General features: G+C 43.2%; 4 protein-coding genes across 14 annotated transcripts; 3 read left to right on the top strand and 1 right to left on the bottom strand.

Moving 5' to 3' along the window:
• The first annotated feature begins 920 nt into the window (after window positions 1-920).
• TINF2 (TERF1 interacting nuclear factor 2) lies at window positions 921-3,678 on the top strand. Of its 3 annotated transcripts, none has more exons than XM_016120575.2 (9): window positions 921-1,410; window positions 1,551-1,655; window positions 1,780-1,881; window positions 1,956-2,063; window positions 2,150-2,246; window positions 2,420-2,885; window positions 2,975-3,042; window positions 3,150-3,241; window positions 3,379-3,678. In XM_016120575.2, the coding sequence occupies exons 1-9, from the start codon at window positions 1,219-1,221 to the stop codon at window positions 3,571-3,573; spliced, it is 1,425 nt and encodes a 474-aa protein (XP_015976061.1). In that variant the 5' UTR covers window positions 921-1,218; the 3' UTR covers window positions 3,574-3,678. The 3 variants fall into 3 exon arrangements, with proteins under 3 accessions (XP_015976061.1, XP_015976060.1, XP_015976056.2); XM_016120574.2 differs by having other exon boundaries at window positions 2,399-2,885; window positions 3,379-3,675; XM_016120570.2 differs by having other exon boundaries at window positions 1,551-2,063; window positions 2,399-2,885; window positions 3,379-3,675.
• A 403-nt stretch (window positions 3,679-4,081) lies between these two features.
• GMPR2 (guanosine monophosphate reductase 2) lies at window positions 4,082-10,297 on the bottom strand. 5 transcript variants are annotated; one of them, XM_016120579.2, is made up of 10 exons: window positions 9,952-10,297; window positions 9,409-9,529; window positions 9,175-9,294; window positions 6,932-7,015; window positions 6,588-6,761; window positions 5,657-5,738; window positions 5,459-5,565; window positions 5,230-5,272; window positions 4,911-5,070; window positions 4,082-4,713 (listed from the first exon to the last, which is right to left on the bottom strand). In XM_016120579.2, exons 2-10 carry the CDS (start codon window positions 9,493-9,495, stop codon window positions 4,524-4,526), a joined length of 1,047 nt encoding a protein of 348 aa, XP_015976065.1. In that variant the 5' UTR covers window positions 9,496-9,529; window positions 9,952-10,297; the 3' UTR covers window positions 4,082-4,523. The 5 variants fall into 5 exon arrangements, with proteins under 5 accessions (XP_015976065.1, XP_015976064.1, XP_036073912.1 ...); XM_016120578.2 differs by having other exon boundaries at window positions 9,893-10,119; XM_036218019.1 differs by having other exon boundaries at window positions 5,230-5,565; window positions 9,952-10,249.
• Window positions 10,298-10,376: 79 nt separating this feature from the next.
• On the top strand, window positions 10,377-18,724 carry NEDD8 (NEDD8 ubiquitin like modifier). The gene is made up of 4 exons (XM_016120585.2): window positions 10,377-10,506; window positions 17,483-17,530; window positions 17,706-17,788; window positions 18,363-18,724. Exons 1-4 carry the CDS (start codon window positions 10,489-10,491, stop codon window positions 18,460-18,462), a joined length of 249 nt encoding a protein of 82 aa, XP_015976071.1. The 5' UTR covers window positions 10,377-10,488; the 3' UTR covers window positions 18,463-18,724.
• A 127-nt stretch (window positions 18,725-18,851) lies between these two features.
• On the top strand, window positions 18,852-21,016 carry MDP1 (magnesium dependent phosphatase 1). Of its 5 annotated transcripts, none has more exons than XM_016120580.2 (6): window positions 18,852-19,661; window positions 19,778-19,838; window positions 19,909-20,019; window positions 20,349-20,456; window positions 20,555-20,650; window positions 20,807-21,016. In XM_016120580.2, exons 1-6 carry the CDS (start codon window positions 19,625-19,627, stop codon window positions 21,000-21,002), a joined length of 609 nt encoding a protein of 202 aa, XP_015976066.1. In that variant the 5' UTR covers window positions 18,852-19,624; the 3' UTR covers window positions 21,003-21,016. The 5 variants fall into 5 exon arrangements, with proteins under 5 accessions (XP_015976066.1, XP_015976069.1, XP_015976068.1 ...); XM_016120583.2 differs by having other exon boundaries at window positions 20,555-20,640; window positions 20,807-21,011; XM_016120582.2 differs by lacking the exon at window positions 20,349-20,456.
• The last annotated feature ends 1,550 nt before the right edge of the window (window positions 21,017-22,566 follow it).

A 22,566-nucleotide genomic window follows, 5' to 3' on the forward strand; every position in this document is an offset into this window, starting at 1 on the left:
AAGGTGGCCCAAGGAAAGTGTAGTTTCACTAAATCCCTGTAAGGTAGTCAGGACAGGTAATTCATTCTACCAACAAAAAATACGCACTGTGTGCCACGTCCTGTACTTAGCAATGGAAATAAGTAAGACATCTGGAAGGGTGACAAGGAGACAGACAAGTACCACAGTTAATTACATTAGGAGCTGTCTGGAGTAAGTGCACAACAGAAATTTGAAAAAAGAAACTATTTTATATATATACACATATATATATAAACTATTATATATATAAACTATTTTATATATATATATAAAATATAAACTATTATATATATAAACTATTTTATATATATAAAATAGTTTCTTTTTTCAAATTTCTGTTTGAAAATATATATATATATTTTTTTTAATTTTAAGATTATACGGCACACACACACAAACACAGAAAAGCACAAAAAATTACCTAGTCTCACCACCCAGAGAAAACCAGGTTAACGAATCTGATGTATCTTCTCAAACTTTTAAAGGCGGGCGCCCGCTCTTGTTTTCTAAAAAGGAACAGTTAGTTGAATTCTTACTGAAAGAGGCGCAACACCCACCCGAGGCGGCTTTGCAGCGCTTGTTTGGGGGCTGGAATTTAAGAGATCGTACTTCAGTGGGTGATGACGATGCCAAGGGCAAGCAGCAGGATCCCGGCTTTACAGATTAAGAAGTCAAGTCTGAGGGACGTGACTTCTCCACAGGCTCCGCAAAGAAAGGAAGGAGCCGGGAGAGCCCAGAACTGCGCGGTCACCGCAGCCTAGCATCGAACAGAGGAACCTAACGGCGGGGGCGGAGCGGTGCCGGACCCGCCGGGGCGTGGCCTTGTGACGCGACGTCACGTTGCCCCTCTCTAGGGGCCCATTGGCGAGCCATTACCGCCCTTTTCCGGGGCAAGAAAATTAGTAGCAGGACCGGAAGTGCGGTAACTCTCGAGTTCGAGACAACGACGCCATTTAAGGCAGAGCGACCTGGTGTCGTTAGAGCCGGATATCACCTCCATTCAGGTTCCTGCCCGAGTTGGAGAAGACCTCCAGAATTCTGGTGGCCGATCGAACGGCACTGAGTCGGTTCGCGAAGTATCCGTTCCCACTGAAACACCCGAGCCACTTAGGGCCGCCGGAAGCCCCGCCCCCAGGAGGAGTTGGAAATCTTCGCGGTGGAGGAAGGAACCCTAAGGACTGCCCCCGGGGTGGAGCAATGGCCACGCCCCCGGGGGCCGGTCCTGCTGCTCTGCGCTTTACAGCCGCTGCCAGCTGGCAAGTCGTGCGCGGACACTGCGTGGAACATTTTCCGCGAGTATTGGAGTTTCTGCGGTCCCTGCGGCATGCTGCTCCCGGCTTGGTTCGCTACCGCCACCACGAACGCCTTTGTATGGGCCTAAAAGCTAAGGTATTGAACCCAGTGGGACCTGGAAGAGGAAGAGGGGAAAGGGGCGGGATGCGAGGACCTGACTGGAGCAGACCGCTTGGGGATGGGACCGGTTGGATAAGGGGAGTTTTCCCCGAAGTGAGGCTCAGTACCATTCACAGGTGGTGGTGGAGCTGATCCTGCAGGGCAGACCTTGGGCCCAGGTTCTGAATGCCCTGCATCACCACTTCCCAGAGTCTGGAAGTGTAGTGCGGGACCCCAAAGCTGTGAGTAGTTCCTGGAACAATCCCCACCCCCAGTTAACCCTTGGTGTAGCAGAGTTAGGTGCTCCTCCTCCTAGCCACTGGATCCTGGTGCTCCTAACTTGTCTGCCTTCTTTACCTTCAACAGACAAAGCAGGATCTGAGGAAAATCTCAGAGGCACAGGAAGCCTTTTGCCAGCAGGTGAAGCGGCTGGCGGAGGCCCCTGTGGATTTGACTTGGAAGCTGCAGGTGAGACTGGCAGGTTTGGAAGCTATGATGAAGCCATTTTCTCTTCTTCTGACCTGCTTCTTTGTGCCCTGCAGGAACTGGAACAAGAGTACGGGGAACCCTTTCTGGCTGCTATGGAAAAGCTATTTTTTGAATACTTGTGTCAGCTGGAAAAAGCATTGCCTACACCACAGGCACAGCAGGTTTTCCAGGGGGATAACACAGAGGGCAGAAGATGGGGTGGTTCTGTCAAGGACTGTGGTCTTCATGCCTCTCTCCCTGCCAACAGCTTCAGGATGTGCTGAGTTGGATGCAGCCTGGAGTTTCTATCACTTCTTCTTTTGCTTTGAGGCAATATGGTGTGGACATAGGGTGGCCACTTCCAGGTACCAAGACCATCTGGGAGAGCTAGGAATTTGGGGGTGGAGTGTTTAGCCTGAGACCTTTTGAGACAACCAGCCCATTAGAAGGGTTACATGGGCCCTAAGCATAACAAACCAGACTGAGTTGATATGTTACTATCTCTTCTCTTTATAAGGAACATTGTTTTCCGTTTTAGAGTGCTCTGTTACTAATTCAAAAAACAGGACAGAGCCCATGGAGCAGAGTCCTCCTCAGAAACCAAGACCAGCAGCACTCCACCATCCTCTGCCAAAAGCCAAGGCTGGCCCATACCTTCCTCAGGGATCAGTCTCAAAGAAGCACCCAGAACCTTTGGCCGGCCACCACTTCAATCTGGCCCCTCTAGGCCAGCGAAGAATCCAGTCCCAGTGGGCATCCACTAGGGTAGGCCATAAGGAGCGCCCCACAGTCATGCTGTTCCCCTTTAGGAATCTGGGTTCATCAACCCAGGTCATATCTAAACCTGAGAACAGGGAAGAACATGGGGGACACACGGCAGATGCAGCAGGTGCTGTCGGTACAAAAGCAGCCTCCACTGGAAAGTCTAGGAGTCCACTCCAGACTCTGGGCAGAAGGGCTCTGAAGGAGAACCCAGTTGACTCATCTGTCTCAGAGCAGAAAGAGTGAGTAGAATAGTTGCTTCTCCCTGCTAGCAGAACATTCCTTACCTGCTTTCCCTTCACCCTATCTTCTTTGCTTGCTCCCACCCCAGGAACTTCTGGGATTGCCCCATGGAACCCCTGAGACTGTCATTATCACCTCCTAGGGCCAGTAAGCCAGGTAGGTATCCTGAGTCAGGACTGGGTAAGACAACATCCCCTACTGGGGACTCTTGAGGGCCTATGTTCACCTAGAAGAGTACTTTTACTCTGGTTTCCTTCCTGCAGTGTATCCTCCATCTCTGTGCAGCCCTGTCGTTACCATAGGAGACTTGGTTTTGGACTCTGATGAGGAAGAAAATGGCCAGAGGGAAGGAAGGGTGAGTAGGGAGAAACAGAAAGCTGGGGAAAGTAGGGGATGAGGCAGAACAAAACAGAAACCCACATGCTCCAGAATATGGAGGGCTCGGGGAGTGTTTCAGATGATGATAAGTTCTTTTTGCTCCCTTCTCTGCAGGAGTCTCTGGAAAATTATGAGAAGACAAAGTTTGATACCCTAATCCCCACCTTCTGTGAATACCTCCCCACTTCTAGCCCCAGTGTCATGTCTTTCCCTTCCCGTGACCACACAGACTCTTTAGTTCTAGACTCCTCTGATAGGACTGGAATGCCCTCTGTACCCAGCCTGTCTCATTCCTCCTCACCTCTATAGGCAGTTTAGTGGGAATAAAGTGAAAGCCCAGGCTTGGTTGCCTAACTACATTGCCAAAATTACTTTGTAATGCTTGATAATTAAACTTTGGATTTGTTAAAACACTGTGTTGGTGTGAGGGAGGGGAATTAAGGCTTCTGTAAGGTCAGTTTAAGTCATTCCTCAGAAACAGAACTGGCCTGCCTTTCCAGGGTCAGAAGAATCCCTTTGCCCTTTTACTTCCCTTGTAAAATCTTGTTCAGATATGCCAGAAGGATTACCAGAACAAACCTAAATGAAAGTTTCCTTTTGCCATTCTGAAAATATCTATGTGTCCTGATGCCAGGATATATATTCTGTAAATTCTCATGCTGCTAGGTTACCTGGAGGTAGTGGCACTAGAATGAAGATGCTTCATGGGAAAAGTACTCATTGTCCTTGACTCTACTGGATCAGTGCCACCTCCAACTCCACTTGCCCTGGAGCCAGCACCAAGATGCCAGCCTTGTGCAGAAAGCCCCAGAATCTCTTTAAGTCATTGGGATATCTCTTTATTGAGGTATTTAAAATATATAAACAATTCTTCTGAGCTTTTTAGATAGTCTAAAATCCTATTTAATGAAGCTGATTAACAACATGATTCTAAAAGCCTACATCTTCCAGACATTGGCCATATGAAATACTTATGTATGAATCAGTATCTTTTTCCTTTAATAATCTTCAGGAGCTAGGTCCCCAGATTCCCATTTGATTATCTTAACTTCATTTTATCAGCCTGCCTTCCTTGTTTCCTTCCCAGTGAATGCCTGGGCATTTTGTGTGTGCAGATAAGAGAAGTACAGAATTACTGCAGGAGTGAGACGACAGGAGATGACCAAATAATAGTCATAGTAGCTGAGATGGGGGAGGGGCCTGCTGGGAAGGCCCTGTGACATGGTGCTAGTGCCTTGGGAGGGCAGAACTGCTCAAGCCTAGCTCATGTCACTAAAGATTGGATTAACCTGCTGGGTGACACGAATGAAGGTAGTTCTCCGGCTCAGCTCCTTCAGCTTAGCTGCTCCCACATACGTGCATGTGGAGCGGATGCCTCCAAGGACGTCTCGGATGGTATGTTCCACATCCCCTTTGAAGGGCACCTCTACTGTCTTTCCCTCTGAGGCCCTTAGAGGAGGAAAAACTTTCTTACCTTTTCCTTTTGGATTCCTTAAGCCCAGTAACTCCTCCCCAGTTGCTAGCATTTAGCCCCAGTTCACCACTTTTCTCCCAAGAACTGTACCGCTTATCTCCCATGAGTTCTGCCACTGCCCTATTTAGTCACACCTTCCAAGAACCCCCAGTTCCCAGGCCTCTGCACATACCTGTACTCAGCCACGCCCCCAGCATACTTCTTCATGGCCATTTCAGAACTCATTCCATAGAAGAGCTTGTACTTCTTGCCATCCCTCTTAATGAGCTCACCGCCTGACTCACTGTGCCCTGCCAGCATGCCACCCAGCATTACGAAGTCAGCCCCTGCCCCTATCAATGAGGAGGGAAAGAAATGAAGCTGGCCCAGGTGCCCACATGGCTACCCTCCGAAGCAACTCATACCAAATTCTCAATCCTGATCCTAGACCCTCAGAGGTAACTCATCCTCTTCTATAGGATCCTCCTCCTGTGCCCTCCCAACATCCTTACCGAAAGCCTTGGCCACATCCCCAGGACAGCTGCAGCCTCCATCCTGCAAAGTAAGGAGCACTGTGAAAAGATAGCAGCCATTTCCCAAGCTCTCAGTGATGTCCCAATGGCCCACCTCAAAGCTGACAGGAACCCACGAGTCCTGATCCACCTCTATCAGAGCTTCCATACCTAGCAGAAAACCCAGATGTTTGGCAGCCTCATACAGTACCATGCCCTTGGGCCTTACTGAAATGATGTGGCCTTTAAGGCCATGAGCAGCATCTGCACACTCCATCACTGCACTGAGCTGTGGATAACCCACTCCAGTTTTCTTCCGGGTGGTACACACAGAACCTGAGAAGAATGTGACAAAGATGAGAATGAAATGCTCCACAGATGTCTGCCACTGAAGGGGTAGCCAATGGCCCCCAATGAGCAAGCTTACCTGGTCCAATTCCCACTTTGATGATGTCAGCCCCAGAGAGGATCAGCTCTTCCACCATCTCTCCTGTTACCACATTCCCTGCCTGAGAGAGAACAATCAAAACAGCATTCTTAATGTCAGAAATGAAGAGGAGGTTGTGCGTTCTCAGATATAGCATGCCTGGACCATGCATGACCTTCCAACACTATTACAAAGAAAGGTACCTGCGTTCCCTGTACTGGGCCCTCTGAAGGCTTTTAGACTAGCCACTTCAAAGGACCCTGCTTCCCCAGCTGAGGTAAGGGAGTTAGTGGCCAGTGTCATTGCTGCATGAGGGTAAAGCTGGGGTCCAACTAGATTAAGATCAAATCTGATTTATGGTAGATTTATCTCTCTTACCCTACCAAGAGACCCAAACATATCCCGCCCTTAAGCTGTTATGTCATAAAATCTCTCTGGCTTAGGGAAAGGGGAAAAGATGGTAGGTAATGCAGGCTAAATACTCATATACACAGCTGTATTTGCTTCTGATAGGACAGAGAGACCTCTTAATGCTTGAAGAAAATGAGGCCTTGTCATCACCCCCATAAGCTTGAAAAAAAATAAAACACTGTTTATTTTGACTCCTTATTATGCTGTAGAACCATGTCCATTTTAGTGGACAGATATATATGTACCACAGATATGTACAATGCATAAACACATCATGGTTTGGTGAGCGATGTTAGAGACACTGGACTTACAAAGGCTATGTATCAAGGGTCAGAGATTGCAAGACTAATAAATAAACATTTTAAGCTCAACCATGAATAATCACCCGGTGACATGATTAAGCAGACGAGGAAAATTATAATGCAGCAGAGGAGAAATTAACTGATATAAAAAAATGGAATGGCACAAAAGAGTGGAAGAAGGAGAGGAATGTACCAACTACAGGGTAATAGAAACATACCATGATGGTGTGTTCAGGGAAGCGCTTCCGCACATCCTTTACAAATTCAACAAAGTGTTCAGAGTAGCCATTTGCCACATCCAGGCATATATATTTCACCTGGGGAATTGCTTCCAGGATCTGTTCCAACTGCTCAAAATCAGAAGAGCTTGTGCCTGAGCTGGCAGCCAGATGCTATGGGAGAAATAGGTGCATTGGCATGGGAGGCATTATCCTGTGGCATGTCAGAAATGACCTGATAAGCAGCCGGTGGGTGGGAAGGTTAAGGGTTGATCCCCTTAGCACCAAACAAAGATTCTTGGAAAACTGGGATAAAGAAGGGATTGAGGGAAGACAAGTATTACCTCCAGACAGTCAGGATTCTGGCTAGCAAACACTTTCCACTGCTCGAGGCTGTAGTGTTTATGGACAGCAGTGAAGAGGGAGAACTGGGGAGAAGAAAGAGAGCCATCAAAAAGGAGAGAATTTTATTAATGTCTCTTTCTCTAGAAATAGTCTATTATACTATTCTGAGGGAGAAAAGGACTGAAGTTTGGAAAAGACAACTTGAAGAACTCGGGCACAGCTGGGATTTTAGTTCAACCATTATTCTCCCTACAAATCCAAGTAGGGCTTTTTACTGTTAGCTAGTACTGTCAAATACTCCCACCAAAGTACTAAGTCACCTGGATTGGATTTCACCTGACACCACATTACCTCACTGACTTAAAAAATGACAAAGACAAGCTGTTTGTACAATGGAAAAAGAAGTAGACAAGAACCATGAAGAGACTGGACAGAGCCAGTGTCTGTCTACACTGACTCAGCCTCTCTGTTAACTTAGTAGAAGAACCAACCTATTTTGGGTACCTTTTGGTTGATTCAAAAGTCTAAATACTCAGAAAAGGTAAGGCCTTAAGGTTAATAGAGCCAATAAAGTGCTGTCCCATCCTTTCTCCATCTCCACTAGAGTAAAGGACAAATTTTCTTGAGACATAGATTAACCTGAAAAGTCTGTTTCATTCAGTCTATTTTAGTCAACCAAGTCCAAGGATATAATGACTCATTGGACTTGTATCCCCAAGCTCAACAAATTGCAAAAAATATCCCAATACTCTGAGAAAGGCATTCCAAGGCCACTGTGAATACTGGTGTTTGTGCTTTAAAACTGCAAACACAAGAAACAGTAGTTGACTGAGACAGCACGAATTTTTTTTATAATTTTGATTTTTATTTATTTTTTTATGCCTGCAGCATCTAGCCTTCCTAGCACAAATCTTGCAATTGGCAAGAAATCCAAGGAAGTCATGTATCAGTCAGCGGTAAGGGTTATTGTTATAGTCACTTAAGAGATCATCATCAACACTACCTAGTGAAAGCTGATATTGAATTCTGCTTTTCCAGCAACACTCTTCCACCAACATGTTGACAGACAAGAAAATCACTCTGGAGGTAAGTGTACCTTAGAGATATACCAGCACAGTGTGGCATGATGAGTATATCCAATTACTTAGCAAACCAGAGATCTAGAAAAAGATGCTTGCTTGCATCCAACATTTTCATTATTGCTGTGAGACTTGACTCCATCTCTAAAATCTAACTTCTTAGCACTCATAAGCAGTGCTGAAAAGCCAGTTTTCAACATAAAACATCAAGACAGTGCCCATAAGGTCCATGTATTACAGCATGCCTACCAACAGTGAAGTCAGATTTGCCATTCCTCAATTCTAATGGACAGGGTGGGCGGACACTAGGCAATAGCAAGATTCCTAAACAGGGCGTGGCAACATCAATACAGTACTAAAACTACATCAACTTCACAGAAAAGACAGCAGACATTCCACAAAGACTTACAGCCATCAAAAATATAGAAAGGGAGATGAAGTCCTTAAGGTTAACAGAGCCACAAGCAGCAGCAGAATCCATCAACCAGGGATACATGGATTAATCAGAAGAGTGCATTTGTTCTCAGAGTGGCCAGAGTAACTATCTACCTTCTCAGCTACAAGTATAGAGGCAGGTAATATTACTGACAGGAGCAGCATCTTCTATTTTGAAAGTGAAAAATAACCTGTATATAAGAAAAACACATTCCGTTTTGGGCACATCCCAGAAATTCCCAGGTAACAAGGACTTAAAATAAAGGTAAAATTTTTAAAAAGGGCTAGGAGGCATAAAAGAAAATTAAGAAGCTTTTTTCTACGATCTTCTAGTTAGGAATCTTTGAATGCACAAACTATATTTTGTTTCTGAACTAAAACAGTGAATGCCTAGTTTCCTAACGATGGTGTAACTACAGAGATGCATATGATTTGGAGGGGGTGACATGGGTGGTAGGAAAAGTTGACAAGATATATAAACTGCTGGACAGGAGAACAGGGAAAGTTCTGTTCATATAACAGAAAAATGGGGGGTGGGGGGGAGCCAAAACTTAGTTTCGAATCTCAGTAACTCATATGGCTCTTTGAACTTATCAGATAAAGGGGCATCCAGACCATCCATTAACTGCCAGAGAGTTGATCTGACATGGTGGTGGAGATGCAAATACCTCTGCAGTCAGCCGACATAACTGGACACCACTGAGGAAGTGGCATGAGAGAAGTCCTACCTTAGAGAGAACCTTGGCCATCTCAAAGGTGCCCACAGTATCCATATTGGCAGCAATGACAGGGATCCCAGTATACATTTGCTTTGAGTTTCGAAAGGTAAAGGATCTTGTGAGATCCACCTGCAGATATGAACAGGAAACTGAGAATTTCGTTCAACCAAAAAACAAGTATTGCACGAAGACAGGAGCCAGGAATCTTTCTCATTCCTGGCCCACCAAGAGAAGCAGGCTCACCTCACTTCGAGACTTAAGAGTACTGCGTTTGGGCCTCAACAGGACATCCTTGAAGTCCAGTTTGACATCGTTGTCGATGTGAGGCATGGCGGGGGCCTTGGAGTATCGACGAATATGAGGGCTGAAGGTGGGAAAAGTCATGAGGGCAGAGCTGAATCAATATCAAGCCTTATTGCTCTTTTGGGGCTGGCGGCAGGGCTCATCTCCCTCCTCGCTTAAACTGTGGAAAGTCGGGGCATTGGTCGAGGCATGCGTGGTCCCTGAAGGCTGTCACCTCCGACCCGTCTCATGGCTGCAATTACCCTCGGTGTCTCCATCCCAGGGAGAAGAACTGGGATGAATAGTGAGAGACTCTAAAAAGGTGCATTCTTTACGCCACTACTCTTCCTTCTCTCGCCCCTACAAAAACTAATTTTAAGGCGAGAAGGAATTGAGGGGTGGGTGGGTGAGTTCCATAACCAGCTTCCGGAATAGGGGTACTCACTTCCTGTCGCCGTGGCCAAGGTGGCAGTTGACCGAAGCTCGCCTTGCTTAGCAACTAACCTCGTGCAGCCCCGCTGAGCCTTGTGGGCCTACTGCAACAGGTTCCGCTAATAGCGGGCGAGAACGATTAATCAAGGAATTCCAGCTTCGGCGGCGGTAGTGCAAAGATTTCTGGTTAACAGAGTCACACGCTGAGGTTGCCGTTGGATCCGAAGGGCTGGAGACTACAACTCCCAGGGTGGAAAGCGCGGAGCTGCCCCTGGCCTGATGGGAGAAGTAGTTCGTTCCGCCTGTCCCTTCTTTCCACGAGACCCCGTTCTCTAGGGACTCGCAGAATCGTATAGACGACTTCTCTGCTGTAACTAAGCCGTCCGCCTTCTTTTCATTTACGACGCCATCTAAACGATATGCGGGAGCATTCCTAGGCCTTTCGGGAACCCCCGGGAAAGAAAGGGGTAAGGGGCGGGGGGAGGTGGAGCCAGAGAGTGACCCGGAAGCAGAAGTGACTCCCACAGGCGGAGTGCTGGGGAGCGGTGGCGGCGACTGCAGCGGTAGAAGCAGCAGTTTATCTGTGTGCAGCCTCAAACTGGGAAGAAGATGCTAATTAAAGTGAAGGTGGGAACACCTCCAGCCCTGCCAAGACGCAGTGGTACTGAGCTGGCCGCTGTGCCTTACGGGAAAGCGGGGAAGGGAAACCACGCCTTTCCCGAGCTTGGAGGGTGCTGACAGCCTCAGGGCTCTCGCGAGGGGTGATGGGAACTAGGGGGACTCAAGAGGGTTTTGATTGTTGGGGGCTGGCCCAGCCAAAGGACCGCGGGGTTTTCTGCCATTCCTGCTTTCTCGCTGGTGCTGTTTCCAGAAGGACGCCTTTTTGTTCAGGTCTCGCTGTATTCGAACCCCCGAAGTCAGAGAGAAGGCCTAGCAACAGCTTGGCTTCCTCTCTCTTAGATTCTTGAAATAAGCTCTGATCTCCGTTCTTCATGCCCAGGTTGCCAGCTTCTCCCAACCCTTAGCATAGGCTGCCATCAGGCACCCTCAAAAACGTTAGCCTGGAGAACCGGGGGCCTACCAGGGTTTAGACTGTAAGCTTTTGCTGGTTGTCGCCAAGGTGTGGTATGAGACAGCCCTCAGGAACCAAAGCTGGGAGCGTGTTCAGTCAGCACCTACCTTTCTGAGCCGAGCATCCTGGACCAGCCTCACTTCCTTGACTGAGGCAGGTTAGTTACCAGTGCCCTAGTTCTTGGTACTAGCAGTGTTTCTTTCATCTCTGTCTTTCCACGCCAGTGTTCACCAGTTCTCAGCCCTCATTAGTGCTACCTGCTATTTCTTCTTTTGTATTTGCAGAGAGGCAAAAATTAACAATCGATGCAGTGCAACGTTAGTTTTGGTTGTTTTACTGCTAAGTCTACCGTTATTTCATCAACCCTCTTGTGTATTTACTATACGTAATAGCCATTCTTAACCTCTTCAGTACTTCCAAATCACCTCTTAGCTAAGAATTGAGGCCAGACAGCATGGCCAAAGATCATTGTTTTTTAAACTAAGTAATGACCTATAAAAGAGTCACTAATTGTGAAATCAATTCAATTGATCAATGGGTTGCAAGCAACATTACAAAAAGAAGAAAGGTAATAGAAATATCAGGGTATATACTGCTGGATAAGGGTATCGTTTTGTGAATTTTTCACTTTATTAGTATTTATGCATATGTATCTTTTAGTAGTTTTTATGTAGTTCTTAGTGTGGGTTACTGTCAAAAAATGTTAGAAACACTAGCAGGTGAATGCTTTTATCTTCTTTTCAACGCATAAGGTTTCTTGTGTCCCTTTAGTACTCTTTAGTACAAAGAAGAGGTTATGACTATGCATGGTGTTCAGTGTTTTGTAAACCTTTTTAAAAATCTCAACCTACACTAAAAAGTTTTACCTCATGTCCCAGAGGGACACAAAAAAACTTAGAATCTGTGATATGCTCTGATATTTTCAATTCTAAGTTGATTTCATTCCCACAGTTGGTTGAGACCTGCATTAAGAAAAATACTTGTGTTGTAGATGGGCTTCTCAACTTAAAAGTGAATAAGAATTACATGAGGAGCTTGTAAAAATCCCAGTTCTAATTCATTGGGTCTGGGATGGAACCCCAGATTCTGCATTTCTAACATGCTCCCACGTGATGCTGACACTGCTAGTCTGGGGGCCACACTTTTAGTAGCAAGATTCTAGATTTCGTCTATCTGAATTTTTATTTAGTACTTCTCTATAATAGTCTCCTTTACTGAAAAACTTTCCTTTCTGCCTTTAAACGAGTTCCTCTGTCCTACATCTATCTTCTTTTATGTTTGCTGCATTTTTTTATATGTTAAATATATATGAAAACAGTTAGAGGTTAATTACTATATAAATGATAGTTTTAATTAGCAAGGCTCCACTGTGAAATACTCATTTTTAAACTTCCATTTCCATTTAGCTGATTTCTTCCATATCTCTTTCTGCAATGTTTTACAAATCCTTTTTTTATATACAATTTTTTCAGCTTTATTGAGATATAATTCACATATACTATTGTGTAGCCGAAGGTAAACCACGTGTTGATATATTACCACAATAAGGTTAGTTAACTCATTCATCTCACATAATTACATTTTTTAAATATCTACTCTAGCAACTTTCAAGTACATAATATGATATTGTGAAGGGAACCAAAATTTTGCTGCTGCCCTGAGGCTGCTTTTTGGGATATTGATTTTAAGATGTTTATTAAGAAATAGGACTCAGAAAGAACCTCTGAGCTTCCCCCACCTTTCCTGCCCAAGAGATTCAGACAGAAATCCAAATCCTTCTGATTTAAGTCTTCTTTTGACATCTCATCTCCATCTTTCTAAAATTAAATACATCATTTTCTGTCTTAAGCCATCTCCCCAATACTCACCTTATTTATCGATCTCATCAATCTATCAGGTATCTGGAGCTCAGTTCTTTAGTGTCATTTTTCTCTCATAGAATCGAATTTTCCCTTTGATAACCTCTTTTTGCTTGATTTTCTTTCTATTTCTATTACCCTTATTCTGGTCTGGGGTCTCATTAACTTATATTTTTATTTCTCTGTGGTACCTCCAACGAGGTTTTCCTACCACCATGACCCCTCTTAAGTGTAGAGTCTGAACCAAGACATGTACAAAATCATAATGTTCAGATCTTTAAACTTCTTTTTCATCACATTATTCCCTAACCCCAGATCCTGCATTGGTACCCTTTTACAGATTACTTTGGGGAACTATCTACTGTAGAAGTCCCAGTTTTCTTTCACGTGTTTTTGTTTTTGTTTTTATTTTTTTAACATATAATAACATACAGATTTCTTAAGGGTTCACTCAATGGAGTTTTAACCACAGTACAAACCCATGCAATCACAAGATCCAGAACATTTTTACCCTTACCCTCTGAAAGTTTCCGTAGGTTAGTTTTCTTTATTTTAGAGCTTAATATAAATGGAATTATACAATATATAATTTCTGCATCTGGCTTCTTTATTTTGTTGATGTATGTTTTGGTTGTTTCCAGTTTCTGGCTATTAACAAAGCTCCTATGAACAATTGTTATACGTATGCTCTCATTTCCTTTGGATAATACCTTGGAAGGGAATTAGTGGGTCATGTGGTAGATATATGTAACTTTAAAAGAAATTGCCAAGCAAAGGGTTGTACCATTTTACATTCCTACCTGCAGTGAATGAACATTTCATTTGCTTTGCACCCTTGCTAACTTTTAGTCATGTCTGTCATTTCTATTTTAGCTATGATAGTGGGTGTGAAATGTTCTCTTATTCAGATTTAAAATTAATCGGTGTTGATTTTTCACTCAATGTAACACTTTGTCATTGCATCTTGTATTTGGACAATAATATTCAGTATGACACTTTCTGGTATGTAGGTTTGTTCTATTGTATGGCTCGTTGGTTCTTGGTTGTAGATCTTCCCTAGAAAAAGATTGTTGACAAAAGCTGAGTCACTTAAGTTTTTGTGTCCCCTCCAGTGCCTAAAGTATGTTGGGCTTAGAGTCATCATAGACTTGTTAAATAGCATTGAATGCATTCCAAGATTACAATGTCCAGATTTGAGGGAAGAACCCAGTATGACCTGATATATCAGGAATATCTTTAAAAAGTATTCCATTACTTATTAATTATGGACAATTTAAAACATATAAACAGCACAGAGAAAGACATAATGCACCCTTTATCCAGCTTCAAAAACTATCATCTCATAGCCAATTTTATATTCACCGATTCTCTTTACCTGATTTTTTTGAAGCGAATCCCAGCATATATTATTCGTACATGTTTCACTGTTTATCTGTAAAAAGGAACTCTTTTTTCCTAATATAACTATAATTATTACAACTAAGAAATTAACAGTGATTTCTTACCATCATCAAATATACTCTATTGTCTCATTTGTTTTTTACAGTTTGAGTGATTCTGGATCCAACTAAAATGATACATTGCAGTTGGTTGACATGTATTTTAAGCCTCTTTAAATCTGTAATGCCCCCTTTTCCCTATTTTATTTCTATTATGTTTTTCATTTGTATTTAATTTTAATTTAAATATAAAAACTGAAACCTTATTTAGTCATTAGAAAACTTTTAAGTTGGATATATAAATCTATTATCTGTAAATTATGAAATTTAAATACAGATCATGTATTTCAGATGAAAATTTACCATCTGAATTGGAATGTGCCATAAGTATGAAATACAGGATTTTTGAATATTATCAGTTACATATTAAAGTGGTAATACCTTGACTGTATTTGATTTAAGAATATTAAAAATAATTTCAATTTTTAAACATGGCTACTAGTATATTTAAGATTGTATATGTGGTTTGCATTATATTTTTATTTCTATTAGACAGTGTTGCTTTACAGAACTGTTTCATTAAACTCTCGTCAAGGATATTTAAAAATAAATTTTTTTCATAACAATGTATCATGGTATAAAAAATGGAAAATAAGAGAAAAGCACAAATAATTAAAATCACTCATAGCCTCACAACTCAAGATAACTGATGTATATGTCCTTCCAAACTTTTTGAAAGTATATACATGTATATGTTTTGCTTTTGTGTGTGTTTTTTTTTTACAAAGTTGGTATTTTACCATTATTCTGAACATTATTTGAGGACCATGTGATTTTCCATCTATATTTGTACCATAATTTATTTAACCTTCAATCGTTTGATATTTAGATTGTATTTCTAGTTTTTTCAGCATCAAAAAGCTGCAGTGACCATTGTCATAGGTATATTTTTTGAACATAGTTATGGTTATTTTTCTGGAAGTAAAATAACCATATTGTTGCTGGGAAACCATATTGCCAGATTGCTCTCTAATACATTAAATTTTTTATTAAATCAGAATTAATTAATATTTGTTTATTAACGTTCATGTAATAAAGGGATATATTTTTATTAGAAATTTAAATAGTACTGGTAAAAGAGTTACCTTGATAAACCCTCCCCTTAGTCCTACTCCCCTCTCTCAAAGAATATCACTATCGTAAGAGAAATTTATACTTTTAATCTTTTCTTCTGTGTATGTACATATGTGTATATCTACATATAGAAAATAATGTGTAATTATACATTCTTTAGATTTTTTTCTATGTTAATGTATAAATTGTTATGTAATAAGTGTATCATTCTATGGATGTACCATAGTTTAATAGTTTTCTTATTATTAGGCATTAAGTTCTTTCTAGGGTTTTGCTTTTATAAAAACTGCTGGAGTAAACTTCACATATTCCTCTTTGGATACATGCTCAAGTTTTTCCTCCAAGTTACTGACCTAGAAATAGAATTTTCTGGTCGAAGGGTCTTTGCGTTTAAAGTATTGAGGTCAATAAAATGAAATAATTTGGGCAACACAGAATTGCAAACTTTTAATTTTGTTAGGAAAGGGCCTAAAAAAATTACTGACTGTTGTTACTATTGTGTCATAAAAGGACATTTTAACACCTGAACATATTTGATTTTGTGAAAATCTCATTCCTGTCAGTATTTTTCTCATTTTACCATAGACTATTGAAAGTTTTCAATTTATTATTTTGCATCCGAACAGACAAATCCAAAGGAGTTACTCTTGGATTTTTGGAAATACAATGTACTTAGGACTGAACCATTCACGTAGTTGAGAAATTAGGCCCTAAGTACTTACTTTATACTGGTCTGTATGAATACCATAAGTAAAAACCATATGTTATTTTGTGTACCCACCACAATAACATACATTGGGTCCCAATACTAGACTAGCCAGACTTGGTTAGGCTTTACTGAGTACAGAGCTAAGAGCTCAGGCTATGGGACCAGAGAGTCTATTTGAATCCACACTCTCCTTTTGACTTCTTAGGCATGCTTTTTAACCTCTCCAAGCCCCATTTTCCTCATCTATAAATTGGTGATAGTAATAGTTTATATCTCAGAAATACTTGCAATGATTAAATATATTGATGCATGTGAGACACTTAGCATAGTCTGATTCTTAGAAAGTGTTCAGTAAATCTTAGCTGTGATCATAACACAATCATCTTTGTATTTAGCCCTTCCACAAATGTTATTTGATTGCTTATATGTCAGACACTGTACTTTGTGCTTAGCACAGGCTCTGTCCTTTAGGAAGTTGGAGAGTTTGACACTTAAATAGCTGTAATGGGTATTAAAGTGCATTGGGGCAATATACAGATTGTGTATTATTGTACACTTGAAACCGATGTGATTTAATTTTTTTTAAATGCATTGAGGACAAGTCATCAATCTTATTTTAAAAGGTCCTTGAGGGTTTGAGAAAGAGAAGGGGAGGGTATGACAATAAGGAACACAGTAGAAGTAAAGAAATGCCCCTAAATTAGGCCATGCATGATGTGTTTATGGTCTGGATTATTGTATACTAGCATGGGTATGAGCTTTAAGACCAAGGATGAATGGGAAATTAGATTGGATGGAGTACAACATTTTTAAGTGTACAATCAGTATATTGTGTTTGCATATCAACAGCTCGTATCCTATGGAAGAAGTCAAGAAGACTAGAGCTTCAATTTAGGATTCCAGTAGAAGTCTGGAGAAGATATGGGAGAATAAAATATTAATTCTAGTATTACTTAAAAAGCTGTTCAGAGGTGATCTTTGGTGTCCTTGAATTCTATCTGAATGTTAATTTCTGTCATTGATATGAAAACAAGGTCCTCAGACTCAAAGGAATACTTTCCTTAGTACACCTCTCACCCCACTGTCTCATGCAAAGGAATACCAGTATTTCTCTGGATTCTATTGGGGTGGGGTGGAAGGTGTGAGATGATCTGTGGGGTTAAGAAAGTCAGCTGGTTCACAGAATCTTGCCCTATCAAAGTTGTCCACAACCTAAAAATGTTTGATGAATACAGGTACGGCCAAAGCCTTCTGATTCTTTAAAGCAGCTTTACTGAAAATGTGCATCTCTCAGAAGGTTGTAGATTCCAGAGACCAGGACAGGATGCTTTACCTAGAAGACAAATTGTATATTGGATGGTGCGACTTATGAAACTCTTGCCTGTTTCAGACGCTGACCGGAAAGGAGATTGAGATTGACATTGAACCCACAGACAAGGTAATGTATACCCAACACTTCTTCATGCCTGTCTCCCTACATGTACATTTGTTTGAATATGCTGATGAACTTAGTCCTTTGCTTTCATGCTATCTGCATAGCTCTTGTTCTTTCCACTTCCATGGTCTTACCCCTACCAACCACGGGTAGCCCCTGACTCCTTGTACCCCTAAAGGTGGAGCGAATCAAGGAACGTGTGGAAGAGAAAGAAGGGATCCCTCCACAGCAGCAGCGGCTCATCTACAGTGGTAAACAGATGTGAGTTTGGAATGGGAATGAGTGTGTGTCAATCTTATGTGATAATGAGACAGTAAATAGAGATGGAGCAGGCCTACTTTTTATTGGTTTCTTAGACCTCTTGGCAATTTGGTGAAGCCTACGAACCCTTTCTCAGAATAAGATGTTTACAGACATAAAGTAAAATATATAGAATTACAAAATAAACTAATTATATTAAAATGCAGTTACCAAAATACTACAAGGCAAATTTATAATATATGTGTTTTATTAATACATTAAGATCTAATGGTAGGTCTGATAACTACCCTAATTATGAAATATTTTCAAGATACCTGCAAACAGTTGTTAACAGGTTTCCCAATATTGCTGATACCACTGTGGGTTTTTGCCTATGTGCAAATTTTTAAATTTTTTTCATATTTCAGTTAGGGGTTAGTAAAAATAAAGATGTGATTTTTTTTCTTATCTGAGTTTATAGACCCCCCCCCCAAGGAAGATCCATGAAATCCAAGTTAAGAACCCTGTTTTAGCTGGTGTTTCTAATGCCTTTTTTTTTTTTTTTTTTTTCCTTTTTGGCCTCCTTTTCCTGCAGGAATGATGAGAAGACAGCAGCCGATTATAAAATCCTAGGTGGTTCAGTCCTTCATCTGGTGTTGGCTCTGAGAGGAGGAGGTGGTGGTCTTAGGCAGTGATGGACCCTCCCTTGATTTTACCTCTTTACCCTGTCCCTCGCAATGAGGCATCATATATCCTCTCTGGGACATCAGAGCCACTGCCCCCTCTCCTGGATACCCAGTCTTGTGTGTCTACTGGTAGGAGACTGTGAGGACCCCAGGATGCAGTGTTCCTGGCCCAAAGGGCCCTTGCTGGCTATTGGGTTTTCGTTTGCAGCCCCGTGTGTTTCCCTCTCTTATGGCTATGTCTCTGGTTGTCAATAAAATATTTCCTGGCCTCCTGGAATCTTTCTTCTGTTGCACAAATATGACTGAAATCAAAATGGACCCAAAACACACCTAGTTATAACAGGCTGAAGGAGTGGGACAATGGAAGGGAATATGTCCTTAGAATGATTACCAGACTCTAGGAATGCTACTCTCAGTGGCAAAGGTGTGCTGGAACCAACTCTTAGCAGTTCGTGAGAGCTAATTGTTGGCATCTCTTTCCAACTCTGCGTTAAGAATTTCATGTTGGTAGCTTAAAATTTGCCATGGTAGGAATATTGAAATTGGTGAGCAATACAAATCAGTCCCTCCCCCCAGTGTATCCACCAGCATACTACTGACATCGGTGGTAGAAACCAGGAGAGTGAATTCTCTCCCATTATGGTCCTACTAGACATTTGGCCTGATTTGAGAAAGGCCTCAAGGGATTTTGCAGACACCATGTTCTTTATGACTGGAATATTCCTGAGAGCTCTGGGCTGTACACCATGAAGAGATGCTGATATGGACAAAGTTTGAGTAAGGAGTGACAAGCTATCATGGGTCACTTAGATCTCAGTTAAGATGAAATGAGAGATGGACGGCAGAAGAAAGGGCTTCCTTTCCCTGGCTTCTCTAGTTTTGTAGAACCTGGGGAGGCTTGTTGGAGCAGAGAAGTAAGGGGAGGGAGGGGCGAGGACCCCTGCATCCCTATGTGTGGTCGCCTTGGTGCATGCTGCAGTCCTTTCCCCTTTTCACCGTCAGAAGGCGCTCTTGTGCGGCCTCCCGGCCGACGGGCCCAACACAAACTAGCGACGCTCTAGCCGCACTCTCTCTAAGGCAGGAGGGCGGCCTTGCAGCCACCAGAGGGTGTCTAGTACTCTGTCTACAGAGAAGGCCGAACCTGCGTACGCGCAGCTTGTAGGTACCAGTCATGGCGCAGCTCCCGAAGCTCGCAGTCTTCGACCTGGGTGAGGGACTCAACTGTGGAGAGTTTCATAGGACACTTTCTTTTTCCAAACCCCAGTTTCAGTTCTCCAGGGCCTGTGTCCTCTAGGCTGAACCCTCCCCTTTTTTCCTCTCTCAGATTACACGCTCTGGCCATTCTGGGTGGACACGAACGTAGACCCCCCATTCCATAAGAGCAGGTGAGGCAGGGCTGGGGAGGACTGGGGCCAAGCGGGCCTGGCTGGAGCTGAGCTCACTCGCCTTCTCCAGTGATGGAACTGTACGAGATAGCCGGGGCCAGACCATCCGACTGTACCCGGAGGTTCCAGAGGTCCTGGAACGATTTCACAGCCTTGGGGTGCCCATTGCTGCCGCTTCACGGTAAGAAGAGCTACTGAAAAAAAAAAAAAAAACTGTTGGTCTAATGTTGACAGATGCATGCATGAGACTTCTTGGGTAACCCCTTGGCTGCAAAAAGTTAAGTGTTGCAGATTTGTATATTTTTCTAAGTATACCCTCTCCTGTGCCTTTTATATATTGAACACTGGCTCAGCGCCACCCATGTCTGACAGGAAAGACGGAGTTAAATAAGGGCAGAGGAGGCCTGTCTATTCTGGAAAAACAAGTTGATTTCCCCCTGGTTATACATAACTTCACCTGCAGCCCTGACCCTCCGCTCTCCTGATTCCATCTACTACATCTTTTTGCAGGACAGGTGAGACTAAAGGGGCCAACCAGTTACTGGAACTCTTTGACTTTGTCAGATACTTTGTTCATCGGGAAATCTATCCAGGCAGCAAGGTTGCACACTTTGAGAGGTATGGGGAGATAAGGGCAGAAATCTGGAGAGAGAAGAGCAGAGAGGCTAGAGGAGCTAAGAAGCCAGCATGGTTACCCCCTGCCCCTCCTTGCACAGATTGCAGCAGAAGACTGGAGTTCCCTTCTCCCAGATGATCTTCTTTGATGATGAGAAGCGGAATATTGTAGACGTCAGCAAACTGGGTACTGAGTGGTGAGAATAACCATTTGGGAATGAGGAGGAAGGGTTTCTAGAAGGGAAGATAGGTAGATATATACAGGACAGACAGTTTGCATGACAGGCGACAGCCCCAAAATGAGAGTAGTAGGGAGCTCTGAAGGCCTGATAAAATATGATTTTACTTTTTAGGTGTTACCTGCATTCATGTCCAGAATGGAATGAGTCTTCAAACCCTAACTCAGGGATTAGAGACATTTGCAAAGGCCCAAGCTGGACCCTGAGGTCCAATCCTGTGGATGAGCCTCATCTGAAGCATGCAACTGAAAGAAATCAGGAAGGCATTTTCAGATGCATTTGTAAATTATTAAAATGTATTCATGTGTGACAAAAGAAATCTTACACGGTGCGGGTTGTTTCTATTTTTCTCGCGTGTGAACTGGGGTTGGTTGTCCAGAGGTGCCAAGACCAGAGGGTGAGGCATTATTAGACTGCCTCACGTTCTGTTTACAAACTTGTGGCAAACCCAAGACTGAACCCCTTGTGCTCACCCTATCCCCAATCCCTCTCCTGAGCTGAATTCTTTCAGGGACATGAAGAACTAACTTCCACTGGGGTGGGTGTGGCCTTTTTACATAGTCGAAAGTGAAGCAGCCAATTTAAGATGAACACAGGATTTGGTGCTGGCGGCTCCTATCACGTGATAGAAGTGGTCTCCTTGGTGCCTATTGATGATATCACTAGGGTGCCCCAAGGAGAGATTGGCCAAGGCTGGTCTCTGAATGATGAGACAGCATCCTCCTAGGAGCAAGGCGGAAGTGTGCAGGACGCTTCAGAGGCCAGGGTCATGACGAGTGGTCTCCGCTGACTCTTCCGAAAGGGTGAGCCTAGGCAGGACCGGTGAGCCAAGAGGCGTTGGTCATGGATGGGGGAAGACTAAAGCTCTAGGCAGGGAAGAGACCCAGGAGACGGGCTGTCCCAAAAACTTTGGCAGTGGTCCAGCAAGGGCTTCAGTGTCTAGAGGCCCTGCCTTGTCCGAGAGCTTAGCTCCTTCTGCCTACTTTCCTCCAAGCCAGGAGGAGGAGCTCAGGCCCAGGAGGGGATGTAAGTGGAGACTGTGTCAGCTGTGCTGGCTTCCAGTGTTTAGGCTTGGGGGATGATTTTCCAGTCCTTATCTGATGCTAGGCAACTGAGAATCTGAGATGACTAAGAAAGGGGCCTTCTCAAAGCTCCTATCTGGTGGGAGAAGATGAGTGAAATCTGGCATTTAAGGTATAGCATAGCACTCCATGATTGAGATGTTTCTGAAAACCAGGGGAGCACAGATGAAGCAGGCATTGGGGGTCCAGAAGGCTAGAAGTATGCCAGGTGGAGAACGAGTTAACCCACGGAAAGATAACTGTACAAAACAGGCAGGAAAGGGGGTGGTATATTTAGAAGAGCGAGCAGTTCTGGTTGCCATGTGCGTTCGTGCATGCATGTGCACACCTGGAAGCCGGGGTGTGGGGAAGGGTGTGGAGGGCACTGAAGGAGAAAAGTAAGGTAGAAGGAAGTGTGGGAGGAGAGGTAATCAAGGGCTAGATCATGAAGGATGTTGTATGTTTTCTTTAAAAATTTTGGATTTTATCCTGTAGGCAATGGAGAGAATGGAAGGACTTTAAGGAGGCAAGGGCCATCAGATTGGAGGGGAGGAGGGGAATAACTCTGTCAAAAGTACAGAAGATGAAAAGAAAATTGAGATCAGGTTTTTTTTCCTTTAGCTCCCTGTACTTCCTTCAGTTTGAACCTGTGGAGTCAGAATCTTCAGCATCTCCTAGGATAGCAAGTGGAACAGTAATTATAAAAAATGACTAAGCTTTGGTGGAGGATGTGATAGCGGGGACGCTCTGCATGTGTGGATGCACGGGGAATATGCGAAATCTCTACCTTCCACTCAATTTTGTTGTGAACCT

Source organism: Rousettus aegyptiacus, unplaced genomic scaffold (assembly GCF_014176215.1).
Source record: "Rousettus aegyptiacus isolate mRouAeg1 unplaced genomic scaffold, mRouAeg1.p scaffold_m13_p_3, whole genome shotgun sequence".
Lineage (NCBI taxonomy): Eukaryota > Metazoa > Chordata > Mammalia > Chiroptera > Pteropodidae > Rousettus > Rousettus aegyptiacus.